The sequence below is a fragment of the Thalia democratica genome, chromosome 5 (assembly GCF_965202585.1).
Source record: "Thalia democratica chromosome 5, ktThaDemo2.hap1.1, whole genome shotgun sequence".
NCBI lineage: Eukaryota > Metazoa > Chordata > Thaliacea > Salpida > Salpidae > Thalia > Thalia democratica.
This window is the reverse complement of record NC_139169.1, coordinates 22,178,342-22,194,003: the sequence shown is the minus strand read 5'-3', so window position 1 is coordinate 22,194,003 and position 15,662 is coordinate 22,178,342. Positions and strand designations below refer to the sequence as shown.

The 15,662-nt window shown below is 24.7% G+C and overlaps 1 protein-coding gene across 1 annotated transcript; it reads right to left on the bottom strand.

The window, feature by feature from the left end:
• Positions 1 to 1,052: 1,052 nt before the first annotated feature.
• LOC145835784 (uncharacterized) lies at positions 1,053 to 9,404 on the bottom strand. Its single transcript, XM_082943502.1, has 6 exons — positions 9,216 to 9,404; positions 5,445 to 5,524; positions 4,687 to 4,760; positions 3,920 to 4,097; positions 2,917 to 3,067; positions 1,053 to 1,749 (listed from the first exon to the last, which is right to left on the bottom strand). Exons 1-6 carry the CDS (start codon positions 9,391 to 9,393, stop codon positions 1,586 to 1,588), a joined length of 825 nt encoding a protein of 274 aa, XP_082799628.1. The 5' UTR covers positions 9,394 to 9,404; the 3' UTR covers positions 1,053 to 1,585.
• Positions 9,405 to 15,662: the final 6,258 nt, after the last annotated feature.

Below are 15,662 nucleotides of genomic sequence, written 5' to 3'. Positions count from 1 at the left end.
TGAAAATGTGTAGTTAACTAGTACTTCTTGAGTTCTATCTTTTAATAACTCTTTGAACCATCTATCTAGACTTTTTAATGTCATCTAAGGTTTTTTTTAATTAACTTAATATGGGAGAAAGAGTCTAAAACTGTTTTGATATCTGTATAGATTACTTTAGTAGACTTGTTGCTTAAAAAGCCACACTAACTTTAAACTAAGAGTGTGAGAAATCTTATAATTGAGAACAGGATGTTTATTTAGGGATGAAGACAAGTTGTTAAGGTAAAATAAGATTATTTAAAAAAACATAATCATGTATTTATAAAACAACTCATCTTTATATTACTAAAAATCATTTGCTTACTCTTCGAAAGAATTCACAACCAATTCATAACATTTTGAGTAATAATTTAACTACTTTTTTTACTAAATGACCTATTAAAAAAATGTTAGTAACGTTGCAGTTTTAGTTGACAAAACATTTTTAACTTTTTTTTTATTTGTATAAAAACTCATAAATAAAAAAATTACTTTTAAATGAAAAGTTAACAAATTTAAAATATAACACATAGTATTACAAACAATTAACCTATTACAGAGTTTTTATCTAATACCATTTATATAAGAAGTAAAAACTTTACTATCGATATAATAATATTTTTATACTTTATTTTTCTAAAAAATTTCGAACTTTATTGAATCAAATAAATAATTTTCATTTTTAAATTATCGTCTTTTAAATTCATAAGTTTAAAACCTTGTAGGATAACAAATAATTTTTTTAAATATTTTCTAGAATAAAAAATAAAAATTCGACTTGGAGCAACTTTTAAAACCTATATTTTAAACTTTCAATATAAACTATATAAAATAATTGTAAAACTGTTTTAATTTTATTTAAGTTGTTAAAACGAAATACAACTACTAAAAGCGCTGTTTAATTTATATGTGCAAAAAAAAAAAAGAAAATACGTTGCAAAAAAAAATCAAGAATAACTTTAAACTATTTGTACTATATTAGATATTGTAAATTAAAAAAAAAACAAAAGATATAACACTATTACGCATTTTGAACCACAGATAATAAACTATGAAAGTAAATAAAAATTTTGCATATATATAACCCGTGCTTAAATACTGTATAAATTTAAGCTTTACTTTAAGGTAGATGGATTATAACTGTTGTAAAATAGCAGTGTTTAAAATATCATGAATAAAAAATATCAAAATTTGTTTTTACAAAAAGTGTACGGTTTCTTATAATCCAAAAATTAAAATATATATTCTGTAAAAAAAATTAGAAATCTTAAAATCAAAAACCCATCGGAATCAAAAATAAATACACTGTGCATATAAAAATAACGAATCAAAAATGCTTGGGTAAATTACATAAGACAGTACAACTATTGATTATGCTAAGTAAAAATTCCCAAATTAAAAATTATTTTTGAATTTAATAAGCTGAATAGTATTTATTTTCAATTTACAAGTGTAAGCTTGCTTACTTAAATCTATCTGATTAACAAGCGAAAAAAAAACAGAATATAATATATTAATTTGCATGTATACATTCGAAAGCTTAATTACAACTTAAATATTTACTTTACAACTTACAAGTGAGTGTTTGGTCGCACTTGTAATTCTCACCACCTCGTAAAACTTTCCTCTCAACAACCCTGCCCGCTTCAACACAGACCATGTTGTTGTGCCCGTCATCGTTGAAATCCGACATTTGCCGCGCCTTCACCGTCCACGGATTCCACAACACTGTTGGTTTGAAATCAATTGGTTATTTTTATTTGGATTTTTTTATTACCAAGTAACAAAAAAATGCAGTTACTTAAACACAAAGCAAAATCTTTTCTGAACATTGTTGGTTAAATTTATTTGTTCTATTTTTCTTCTCACAAAACTTTCCTAAACAATTAAATAATATGATCACGACATATAATAAATAAAGTTTACTATGACTTAAATTTGAACAGAGTGTTGAAAGGTTTGTTTAAAATAATATCAAAAGAATTGTGCGGAGTTCTCAAAAATTTAATATTCTAATTGTCAACAGTATGTTAAAAACTAGTGCTGTGTCTAACTTAGCAACTAATAAAATTGTGTATGTATTATACAAACAAGTTTCAAGTGCTTTTGGTATGAAACACTTAACTAAAAAAATGAAGTTAACAAATTCGATTCTGGAAAAATACCAATTCTTTTTTCATTGGAAGATATTCTAAATACTTAACTCTTTATAAAAAATACTTTAGTAAATGTTTGAGAAACAAATTAAAATGAAGTTAACAAATTTAACTCTGGAAAAATACCAATTCTTTTTTCATTGGAAGATATTCTAAATACTTAACTCTTTATAAAAAATACTTTAGTAAATGTTTGAGAAACAAATATTTAATAATGAATTGACTTATATCGCCAGTTTCCTTTTATACAATAATATAATTCAATTTAAACATTTTTTTTTACATTTATACTTAAAAACCTAAACTGTTTTGAATATTTTTTACTTAAATAAAAACTAAAAGTAATTTGAAAATATAAATTAATTATTAATAACACAGCATTTTTAATATACTACTGATTGTGTATAAAAGGGTAACTTATATAAGAATAAAGTTTAAGTTTTATCATCTATGAAATACCGAAAAAGAAAAATGTATATATAAGAACTACCTGTACAAAAGGTTAACCAATAAATCTGTTTAATGTTTAATTATGTTTTGAAAAATGATGTACATAACATTTGATTAACTACAAATTTCTCGTGCTTTCTGAAAACTTAAACAAACCAACCAAGCAGACATTTACTTTTAATTTTCAAATTCAACTGATATCAATCAAGTTGTTCTACTCAAACGTGTTAACTTTCATCAAATTACTAAAAAGCATTATGAAATCATGTAAACTATATTTCCTACTAACCAGTATCGGGCAAGTTGTTCTTCTCAAGCGTGATCGTTCTGTTTCCCTCGATAATTTCGTGCTTGCCTGTGTTCTTGTAAATGTTATCAACATTTCTGTCGATAACAACAACTTCTCTGCTCTCCACCTCATCACTGCCAGTATTTGCTACCTGTCATAAAAACACAACTTAAATTTTGAGGTAAAAACGCTTAGATACTTGTTTTTGTTAAAATTTAGGAATTAATAAATAATAATAAAATATTATTGGAGCTTTTTTTTTAATATTTACATTTTTTAACACAAATAAACATTACGCTACTGCTAGTATGATAAAAAAATAAATAAAAGTTAAACAAGATTACTGTATGCTGGCTGGTATATTATAGAAACTGACAAAGTACAAATGTTTTAAAAAACTTTATACAAGAAGCAATTCTAGTCGTCAAGTTATGAGCTACGTAAAATATAAACAAAAATATGTAAAATTCTCGAAGTTTTTTTTGTTTTTGTTTACTAGGTAGTTGTTTAAATACTGTTTATACAATAATAAAAAAAACTAGACAAGCTTTATATAACCTGTCTTTTGATGTGCTAAAAAAATGTAGTTTTTTTATTAGAATTATTTGAATATTTACTAATAAAATAACTAAAAGCTAAATAATTTAATATTAAAGTGTATATATGTTAGTTATAAGATAGTAAAGGTATAATCAACAAGTATGGATAATTATAAATACTTGATAGATTACAAACTCAAATACTTTCTGTATTTGAATGAAAACTAATTAAATACAAGTATTTTGGAAACTCAATCTTTTTCTTCATTTCAGTAATACAATCTAAATACTTTGTTTTACACAAATACACTTTAACAGTTAAGTATAAAATTTCAACAAACGTAATGGTCATTTTGAAACAACTTCAGTCCCACTGAATTTTTTTAGTTATAAAAATTCGTTAAAACACATTTATGAAAAAAACTCAATGCAAGCACAGTAGTTAAACTACACTTGAAACTTACTTTATCAACAAAAGTGACGTCTTTGAAACCGGTCAACTTGCACTGCGAGATGTCGTCTACGTGGAAGTAAGTGTGCAACAATGTGGTGAAATCAAAACTGTCGCTTCCAGTGTTGGTTATTGACAGCTCAGTGCGGAGCTTCGATTCAGACAGCACTACTGTGTATTCCAGTTTGAAACTGTGTGATTGAACAACATTATTTTTACTTGAAAGTGCAAAACAAGTTTGAAAACAGCTTCTTTAAAAAAACAATGAAGGTTAAGTATGTTTTTTAAACTTAGTGTATACAAACAAATGTAATGTAGTTTTAATTAAACCTGTAAAATGTTTGTGCTGGATTTTTTATATAAAAGTAATATTGCTTCATATTTTTGATTAAAGCTTTTGAAACTTTTAAGAAAATGTAAACATGTACAATATAAAAAAATCCTCAAAAAATATTCATTAAAGTAAAATTTTGAAACTAGTTGAAAAACATAAATTCAGAAAATTTCTTAACAAAAGCTTTACATGGCGCAAAATAAAGTCACAGCTTGAAAAATAGGAAGTAGTTAATAATTGCATTCAAATTAGGACAAGAGTTCAAAAAGGCTTTATACTTTACTTGTAGGTGTATTACTACAATTTTTGCTTACCTATCTTTTAATTTTACAATTAATCTTTATTGCAATAGGTTTTTGACTAATTTTGATTATAATTTTCTGAAATTAAAATAAAAACGATAGCTAAAATTAATTAAGTTTCATAACAATACAACAAATTACTACCTGTGGTTCCATAATTTTCTGCTTTCTTCATTGTCAGTTAAAGTGAACACTTGTTTCACATCTCCATTTTGCAACTGTTAATTTAACTAAATGTTTTTGTTTGTTGTAGAAATTACAAATATATCTATTTTGTTAAAATTTAGACTGTTGTGCTCAGATATCAAAGTAAAATTAATACCTAAAAGGATTAAAAATAGCCATTTTTAAGATATATACAAGTTTTTTTTGAAGTTTGTCGAATGATTGTATGATCTAAGACTTTTCATTAATAAATAAAAGAAACTTTTTGTTTCTAAAAGTATATCATTAAGTATTTAACTGGACATTATAATAAATTTTTCAAAAACTAATCAACATAAATTTAAATCTAATCATTGATAAATAAGTAATAAATTTATTGTGTTCATTTAACTATTTATTTGGTTGACAAACTTAAAAATACTACATTGATGATAAAATACTAATCATAATGATTCTTAAACAACTAGAATGTATTTACAAATTTTTTATTTGCTTTTAATTTTGATTTCAAATTTATCATTAAAATATTAAAAGGTGATTTTCTTTGACAAATTCACTGTTTTAAGAAGCACCATTATAAACTTAAATTGCACAGTTAATAAAAAAAAAATGACATTATAATTTTTTACCAGCAAAAAATGCTTATAAGAGTCAATTAGCAGTGGCTTATAGAGTTTTTTACTCACCATTTTATATCTAAACAGTTAAAATTTACAACACCAATTTAATCAACAAACATTTTCTTGATCACCAGGGGTCCACCACATACTTCTCGCAAACCCGTGCTGTGGTCCCAGCTTCCATGGTCCAAAATTTGCTGTGAACATTTATTTGTTAAGTTTGGAAGAAAGTTCATATGCCAGGTAGTTAGTAGTAATACAGGTAATAGTAATGTTCATTGGAAAAATGTACATGTTTTTTTATATTATACACAAATATAAAATAAAACTGTAGCTGGCTTGTTCTGATTAATTAATTCTAACAACATGCCAAACTTCGGGTTGCACAACAATTTAAGTTCAAACAGTCTAAATTCTATAAAAATAAAGAGCCACAACTTGTAAAGTAAAATATATTAATGAAAAACAAAAATAGGTATTTAGGTATTATTAATACTTATAGCCCATTTGTTTTCTTTTCCAAAAGAAATTATTATTTTTTAAGATATGGCTAAAATTAGTTGTAAAATATAGTACTTTTTTGTAACTGATAAAACTTTACTTTCATACATATTTTTTGGCAAAGAATTGTTGGCATTAATTAGACCTATATACGATTTTTTTAAATTTTTTCATATATATATTACTTTTTAAAATAAAAATTCAAATATTTTTTAAATAATTCGAATTGTCGGAGCTTGAGTTGTGCAAATTTGAACTGTCATGTAACCTAAACTTTGTAAAGTGAAGGTGGCTTTTATAGATTCTCTAAACCAGAAAACAAAAATTTATGAGCAAAGAAAAATTAAGCCTAGCATTAAATGACTCATAAAAGATGTTTTTAGTATTTATTGTTTATACAAAAAAATTTATATATTTGAATAGCAAAGATTATTTTCAATGAAAGAAAATTTTGTACCTGTCATTTCATTTTTATCTTGTGCATATGTTACTGTCATAGAAAAAGTAGAGAGTAAGAACAGAGGTTTAGAAGAATGTAAAAATGTGCAGGTGGTTATTTCACTTTCGTGGTTTAAACAACATTAGTTAAACATATGCTAAATAACAAAACAGTCTAATCTTGACTTTGGAGTTGGACGCTGATTTGTCTCAAAGTTAGTACTTTTTTAAACATATATAATGCAGTAAGTTTTGAAGTGTTTTTAATTAAGTTCTACAATGATGTTGTGGATAAATGAAAACAGTTTAAATTATTGAAAAAAAACCATAAAATGTAGTAAAGTTTTGATTATTATGAAAATTAAAAACTTTAATCATATATAAACATGGTTGCCACTGATCAAGCTGAGAAAAATTTCCTGACTTTTTCCTGACTTTTTACCAAAATTTTCCTGACTTTTCTAAATTAAACTCTTAAATTAAACTTATTCTAAAATACATAATCTAACACTTGAAACTATATAAAGCTTTTAATCTAATCTTAATACAAGTTAAAAACAACAGTTTTTTGCTGAATTATATCATCAAACTTCCAGTACATCACTTAAACCATCTGTGTATGATTGATGCTTGTAATAAACAGCTCTATCAGCAAAATATTTGTATTATTACCTTATAAACACAGTCTGTCTGAAAAATGACACAATTTTTTAGAATTTCTTAGCATAAATGTATCTAAATATACAAAACGACATATAAGGAACTTTTACAATTAAAACCTTAAATCAATAAGGAACTTTCACAACTCAAACCTTAAAACAATAACGAACTTTTACAGTTAAAACATTAAACAATAAGGAACTTAATCAAATACTGTTCTTTTAAATGTATGTACTAAAATTTATTTTCTCCGTTTTTTTTTTTGAGCACTTCAACCTATTCATCTAATGAAAATATGGTTTCCTTCATCTGAACTGCGTTCCGCTTCATTTTCTTGGCACTTAAAATCATTTGCCTCATATTATTTAAATAGCTCTCATATGCTGCCACTACACTTGTTGGAAGAGAATCTTTTCTCTAAATCAAGCCACAACTTGTGGGCTTCATTTCTTTTCTTTTGGCACTCATATATTTTTACATAAATTTAGAAAATATTTCCTCTTATCATTTAGTATAAAATTTGTAACAAATAAATATACTCTTATTTACTTTAAAAACTTAAGTTACTCTACAAAAAATACAAATAATAAGTAAACTTAATCTTAGCATATACCTCTCTTATAAATTATTTTATAAATTTAAACAACTTTGAAAAAATTATAAAGAGGTAAAGTATACACATTAACTTGTTACATAAAATACTAAACATATGCTTAGTTATAAAGAACTCAATTATTTACTTTAACAAAAAACACTTTGATTCTAAAATTATGCTAGATAAACTATTGTGTATATATCACAGTTTCACTATGGAAGTGTCCTTGCTACAGATCATCAATACTAAAAAAGCTTACAAAATCTGCTTGTTCAATATTTTAATAGAAAAAATTTTGCAGTTTAATAAAGGATATTTTACTAATTTAGACCAGATGAAGGCATTGGAAATAGAATTAAATATTTTGTAAATTTCTAGTAAAATTTTGGAATTTTTTCTGACTTTAATTAATTTTAATCATTTGAAGGCTTTGGAAAACAAGAAATTTTGTAAATTTAAACTGAAAAAATCTGACAAATTTTTAAATTTTATCAAATTTCCTGACTTTTCCTGACTTTTTTCAAAACCCCCCATTTTTTCCTGACTTTTGTCATTTTTTTTAATTTTTCCTAACTTTTCTTGATTTCCTGACTTTTCCTGACCGAGTGGCTACCCTGTATAAAGAATAACAACTACTTGAAGTCTTTGAAAGTAAGTAATTCAAGTGGAAAATATTTAAGGCTTTAAGAAGACTAAATGCCCTTTTCTATAGTTCAACTGACAAAAAACTTGTTTTTTTAAGATATGTCACAATCTCATAAATAACAATATAACTTAAGGGCATATGGAGGGGTAAAACATTTTTTGAAATTTGATCATGTTTTATATAGTTTTTACTAAGCTACAAGATGCTTTTTACAGATTTTAAAAACTTATAATGATTTTTTGAGATATAGCCGGTCAAAGCTGGAGGTATATTAAAACTTTTTTTTGTTTATTTTTTATACAAAACTTTTATTTTTTTATTTTTTTTAAATTATTTCCTACAGAATTTTCAAAATATATCAAGTAACACTTCCTTTAATTATGAGATAGTTATCTCAAAAAAAGCAGGAGAAGATAGATTTTTAGTGAAATAGTCTATTTTTGCCGTTTTTCCATTAGGAACCTATAGTTGCCTAGGACTTTGACAAGCTATATCTCAAAAATTATTTCTAATTTTTTTCATCTGTAAAAAGCATGCCCTTAAATTATATACTAAAATAATAAAATGTGTGATTAATGGTTTTAAAGATTTTTTCTAGGTTTTTAAAAGCACAGTTTTTGGTATCCAAGTAGAAACCTAAACAAAAGGAATAAATATGCTTTGAATAGTACAAAACTAATAAAAAAAAACATAATGCCACTTTAAATGTGGTTTATAACATATAAAACACTAAATAGTGAATAAAAGAAAACAAAACAATAATAACTATTTCTAATCTCATCCTAATTTATCATTGTATGTACAAAAATATTTCAAGTGTTTTATTTTGATTAAATTAGCAAACTCCAGGTTTATAGTAAAATGGTCAACCTCAACACAGCATACTTAAAAAACAAAATGAAGAATTACAAGTTTCACAGACTAATAATAAACAATGATGCAAAAACACAAAAAATTGGCACTCATAAATGTAATGAATAACTTTGGTACAATGATAATTTTAAACTCATACATTTGATATATTGACAAGTACAAATAATCAACTCACGAAAAACCAGTGGAATTCCACCCCTCACTGCCTTGGAACCGTCCATTTTGGAAATTTTGCTGACAAACAAGTTTTCTTTACCCTGGCACACCCAAGAAATTACCGTTCCTCCAAACAAGTGCACTTTTGCGCTGCTGCCACTATCGTGTGACAGTGTCACTACCTTGGAGTCACTCATACTAATTTTTTAATGCTAGAAAAGTTACAAACTATTAAAATATTTTCTTATTTGAAGTTTTTACATTTTAGAAATAAATTGACGCATGAAAGACATAACTTATTCTAATTCTAGTATATAGCTAAAGTTGCAGAGTGTGCACTAGTGTTTGCTTAGTATGTGTGTTTAGAAACAGCTCAAGTCCATAAACTATTAAATTTAAACAATTTTAAACAAAACAAAGGCAAAGTTTTTTAATTGGCTGAGTTAAAAATGTGTGAGTTAATGTATGTTAACTTAGTATGAAAGTATTTGTTCAAACTTTTTAGCTCCTTATATTTATTTTAGTATTCTTTTTTAATAACCTTATATGATCATGCTGTTTAACTACTAACATCTTACTGACAAAAAAATGTAATTTTAACTATTTTTACACTAGAATATTTAGATAATGACAAAGTGTTAGTCTTGAACATTTTTCCTTTTACTTTTTTTTGTAATAGTTCATGTCCCTTTTCTGAAAAAAGGTTTTAAACTAAATTGGGTTTAAATTTTTTCTTTTTACTTGGTATCTAAATAAATAAATACTCATGTGTTTTATTTTTTAAAGCACCAACAATAACAAATCTAAAACTGTCAAGCTTTTTCATAATAACTAATGAGCTTCACTACTTGATTAACAACAACATTTGTGACAGTTTACGACCGTTTAAGTTCTTTGACAACCTCTGACCAGTATTAGGTAGGTTGTCTCGGATGTTGTTGTTGTTGGTTGTGGGGTGACATTCATTATTTATTATTGATGGCGAAAAACATCTCAACTTTGATGATGATGGCTGAGAAGAATAATGGTTGAAATTTTATTGTATCAAAGATTTGAGCTTTTTTTTTAATTTGGTATTTGAAATACAAAACAATGTTCATTATTAATTTTAAAGGAACAATAGTCAACAATAGTACAAGAGCTAAAACTTTGGTTTTCATCATTGTAACATTTTAACTTTAAATAACTGATTAGTTAATTAACTAAGACTAATATAACTTTAACAGCTAGAGCGTCACTACAGTAGTTTAGTAGTTTATATCATAGTGCCTTAAATCTAAACTTTCAAAAAAAAAATTATGTTGTTAAAATTAAAGTATTATTTGGATTTAAGTTTTTTTTTTAATGGTGTATTATAGTTTGTTTTATCCCATTAAGGTTCACCACAGTTGCTTTATCCCAACTTTACAACAACAGAAATTCAGAAAATAATTATTTTGCAGTTATAAAAAACCAAGAACAGAGTTCTAAACTCCTTGAGGTATATGGACCTTAAGTTGTTGTTTAGTGTTTAGGAAATCAAAAAAACTAAAAAAGGAATTAGAATAAAAATAATTACAAAAAAAATCTTGTTAAGTTAGTTTACTGTAGGGTGCTTATAAAAATGCAGCCTAGTAAATTTACAGCAGGAAACAATTTTGCCATTAGGAAGTATAATATCACAAAAATACTGTGTAAAAAGTTTTAGATTTTAAGGTGTGTAGATAAAGGCTAAATTTTATTTTTAGAAAACAAACCCAATGAAAACTGTATAAGTTACAAAAAAATTTGAACAAAGAGCTTTTAGCTAAAAGTTGTTTTACATGTGGCAAGTATCACAGAAAATTGTGCTGCATTTAAGCCAATATTTGAAGAAAGTTTTGCAGAGGCACTTCTCAATTTTTTCAAAGAAAATAAAAATAAACAAAAAATTGTTTAAATAAAAAAATCAAAAAAGCTTTCATTAAACTTTTTTCAAATTGTCTCGTTTAAAATGCTGCATTTTTTTTTTGTGATAACTGCTACTAAAAAAAAAAGTTCAGCTTAAATATCCAAGGTCATTTTTGGGACTTATACAGTTCAAAATTAGTCTTTTATTCAGCTTCTCTTAAAACTTGTACACAGTGTTTTTGTGGGGAACTTCACAGTTCCCAACCGATCAAATCCGAGTGCTGCTTTACTAACAAGGATAATGGTTAGTGGTAACAGTTAAAGTAAGAAACAAAAAAAAAATAGTTAAATTATATAATAAAATAAGGAAATAAAAAAATATTTGGATGGAACTGTAAGTTTACAGTTTTTATGATACTTTTTGAATGCTTTTTTTCAAGTGAAAATTAAAAGGTTACCATTTTTGTAAACATACTTCAGTTTAATAAGTAAATTTAGAATGATTTTAATTTTTAATTTGTAATTTGCATGGTTTAAACCTTGCAAGATAAAAACCAAGAGATCTCTTACATACATATTTGCATGATTAAATTACATGCAAATGTTGCTTAGTTGTCTTTTGTTTGTTTTATTCATATATTTATCTTATGTAAGTATGATTAGTTTTTTGCATATTTATAATAATATATATTATTAGCTAGATTTAGTTTGTTAAAATAAGGAAAACTAATTTATTAGTTTGCAAAAAAGTATAAGTACTATTCTCTTTTTTTTTTTATTACTATTTGTTTGCAGAAATTAGTTTAAAAAGTATTTAGTTTTTTTTTCACTTATTTAGATTATGTTTTAATTTAGCTATAAAGATTTAGAATCTTTAACTTCGTTAATATTTTTAGAAAATTTGTTAGTCTTATCAAAATAAGTTAGTTGTATAATATTCTTTACTGGGATAGTTTCAAAGGCTTAATGAATTTTATATATTAATAATCCTTTATAATTATGATTGTTAAGGGCATAGGGGGGGTCCACCTTGATTTTTACAAGTTGATCTTATTTTATAGAGTTTTATCTGAGCTATCAAAAATTTTTGACCGCTTGAAAAATTTCAAAGTTTCTATTGAGATATGAGCAATCAAATTCGGTGATCTCAATAGGTTCCTTATGGAGGGCGCAAACTACTAAAAACGCAAAAAGAGACCATTTCACTAAAAATCTATCTCCTCCTTCATTTTTAAAACAATCTTCTTCAAATTTTTACAGAAAGTGTATTATTAAATTTAAAAAAGATTGAATGCAGGAGTTTTTTTAATTTCAAAAAATAAAAATTTTATTAAAAAAAAACCACCTATTATTTTAGTTTTTTTCATCTAAAAATTTTATTTCTTAATATCTTTTAAAATTCTAACATTCAAAGTCATTAAACTATAAAAGAAACGTTTTCTAAAAGTTTGAGGTCTCTAGCTCAAAAAATGAGAAGAAGATAGATTTTTAGTGATTTTTTAAATTTCCAAGAAAAGAATTTGCGGTCTATACGTTTGTGTAGGACTTTTTTTTTTAATTACAATATATCAAAAGTTAAATAAAAGATTTCAAAAAATTTTAAATATCAAGAGTTATCCTGAGTATATTGAATGAGTGGCAACCCTGTTGTCAATGTTCTCCAAATCATTTGAAACCAAGATTTTTTTATTTTTATTAAAGATAGTTTTTGATTTTAAAACATTACTGATGGGTCAGGTATAACTACACATTATGATAAACAGATTTTTTTGATATGAAAATATACTGAAATGACATAAACATTTTTTATTCAACTATAGAATACAATACTGAAGACTTAAATAATTGGTGATATCCATTAAATCAAATCATTTGGAAAACTCTATGGGTTAAACCTTGCAAGATAAAAACCAAGAGATCTGTTACATAAATAGTTGTTTTTTCACTGGACAAAATTAGACTTGACAAAATAAGATAAAGTGCTCTGTCACAAACAATTCTTTATAAAAAAATTTCAAGTTTTACTGACCTGTAGTTGAATGTAAAATCTGGTTCACATTTGTTTTTTATAGTTCTAACTGATATATATTATATTTTATACAACTATCTACACTGTACCATAAAACACAATACATTTGACATTTTAAAGTATATGTCATTAACCCAACATGCTAAAGCAAACAATTATTAATAAAACAGGTTAATTTTTGCAGACCAGTTGTTAAATTTTTAATCACGTACACTTTTGTTTTTTATTGTTCTTACTAATGTTTTCAAGTTTCACAATTGTCTCAAATGTACCTTAAAAAATCCTCTATATTTATGCATTTAAAAAGAAACTAAACTTACATAGAAAATTTATTTTTTTATTTAAATTTTTTATATTATGTTTTTAATCTATACCAAGAACATAAATTTTGCATTTATAAAGGCTCTATCTAGTTTATTTATGTAAATTTTATTTTGATTTAAGATCTAGTAATACAAAGAACAAATATCCAAAACTTTAAGAGATAAAACATTATTATTATTGCAATTTAATTGTCCATGTGCTGAATCTAGGCATCAAAACCAGAAAGAAACATAACAAAAAATAAAAATAACATTCATTTTGTTTAAAACAAACATAAAAATATATTATAATACCATTCATTATGATCATTCTTCTACAATTTGCTATTTTGCTTAGTAAGGTTTTAAAATAAAAATCAATCCAGAAAGTCAAAATAAATTTGAAGACTGAAAACAAAAAACATAAAATTAAGTGTATTGTAACATTATTAACTTTTACTACTTTGTGAAATGTTTGAAAAAATAGTTGTAGAACTTGTTGCTTCATACGTATATCGAACTAGGGGGTTTTTTAAAACAACTTAAACTTTTATAAGCTCATTTTATTATATCAAGATAAACTTTTTTTTAAAGTCACTTCATCAAAATAATTTCAATAAAACTTAGCACAGTTGAAAAAAAAAACTAAATCCTTAAACTTTAATAAAAAAATTAATTTAAAATTAACTTATCGGAAAATAGAAATAATTAAAGCATTATCTAGGAATTATCACACTATAACAAAGGCTAATTGGCTCCATTGCTAGGTCCAAAAGACTTACACATGTACCAACAGTAAAAAACAGCACTTAAAGGGCAAAAGGGTGTCTAATATTATTTTTTACAAAAATTAGTTTTTTAATTAGTATTGAAAATAAATTAATATTGTTTTCTTAATAAACTTCAATTTTGTTTTTAAACGGCGCGCTATTCTTAGCAAAGTATTTTTGGAGCAAAGAATACGAGTTTCCTATAAAAATAAGCCCAAAAATTTCAGATGCGTCATTTAAACAAAACGGTTTTAGTAAAAACGTTATAGAAACCTTCATATACAAAAAGAAGAGATAAATGTTTTTCTATTAAAAGGATGAAGTGTTACTTTCCGAACATTTTTGTTAAGTTTGTTGTGTTTTTTGGTATAATTTTTCTCGGTTATTGCAAAAGTTTTTTTTTCAGTCAATTTTTTTCAAAACTCAATATAAAATTGTTAATTTTATTTCAATTTCATTTTAATCTAAGATTTATAACATTTTCATGTTATACAAGTTATATCTTATAGTCTATGTTCTGCACTCAAACAGAAAAATTAGAAACTTTGAGCTGTTTTAAATAAATGTTTTTTGTTTAGTTTGTTTTACTGTATATTTTTTATTTTTTTATAACTTGACTTTTTTATTAGTTTTGAAATTCCACAAATGTTTAGTAGGTAGAAAATTTTAAGTAAATTTGTTCATCGTTGTTAGTATGGTAAATTAAATAAACTTATTTTTTTATTTCTCAAGTGGAATTTTTTACATAATGTCTACTTATCATGTGTTTTGTCCCGTTTTATTTTAAGTATGACTACAACTAGAATTGATATTCTGCTTATACATTTTTACTCCTTTAATTAAAAAAAAAATACTTAAAAAAAATAATTTCCTACGTTTACATACTTATTTAATTACTGTTTTCAAAATTTTATGTACAGTAGAGCTTTTTGCTTAATAGTTTTCAACTACTTGTAATTAGTTGAAGTGCTTTTACATGCTAAATTAGTTTTAAAGGGCACTGGATTTATTACTAAAGAGCTGTGTCAGATTTAAAAGTATGTATACTACAAAAAGTTTTAAAAAATACGTTTAAAAATGGTTTCAATCAGACTAATTGACGTAATTAGCGTTACGAAAGAATTTTATGACACTTATTATTTAAACTAGTACATAAATAACTGCATATAGATAGCAAATCTAATGTTTTATAAGTTAAAACAAAACAATATTATTAATACAAGACACTAATGCTTCACTGCAAAATCTGCATTCGTTTAAAAACTACAAATAAAATTAAACATTTTGTTATGTAATTATACTAATTAGTATTTCGATAATTTTTGTTGTGTAAGTTGTTTTTTTGTTGTGGATAAAAAGAATAGTCTTATGACTTTATTATTAGTTTGAAGATAAATTTTGGATATAGTAACTCAATAGGGATAAGAATTTAAGGAAAAAAAAATTGAAACTTTTTTTTTATAACTTCTTTTAAATTAAGTAAAAATTTTTAAACG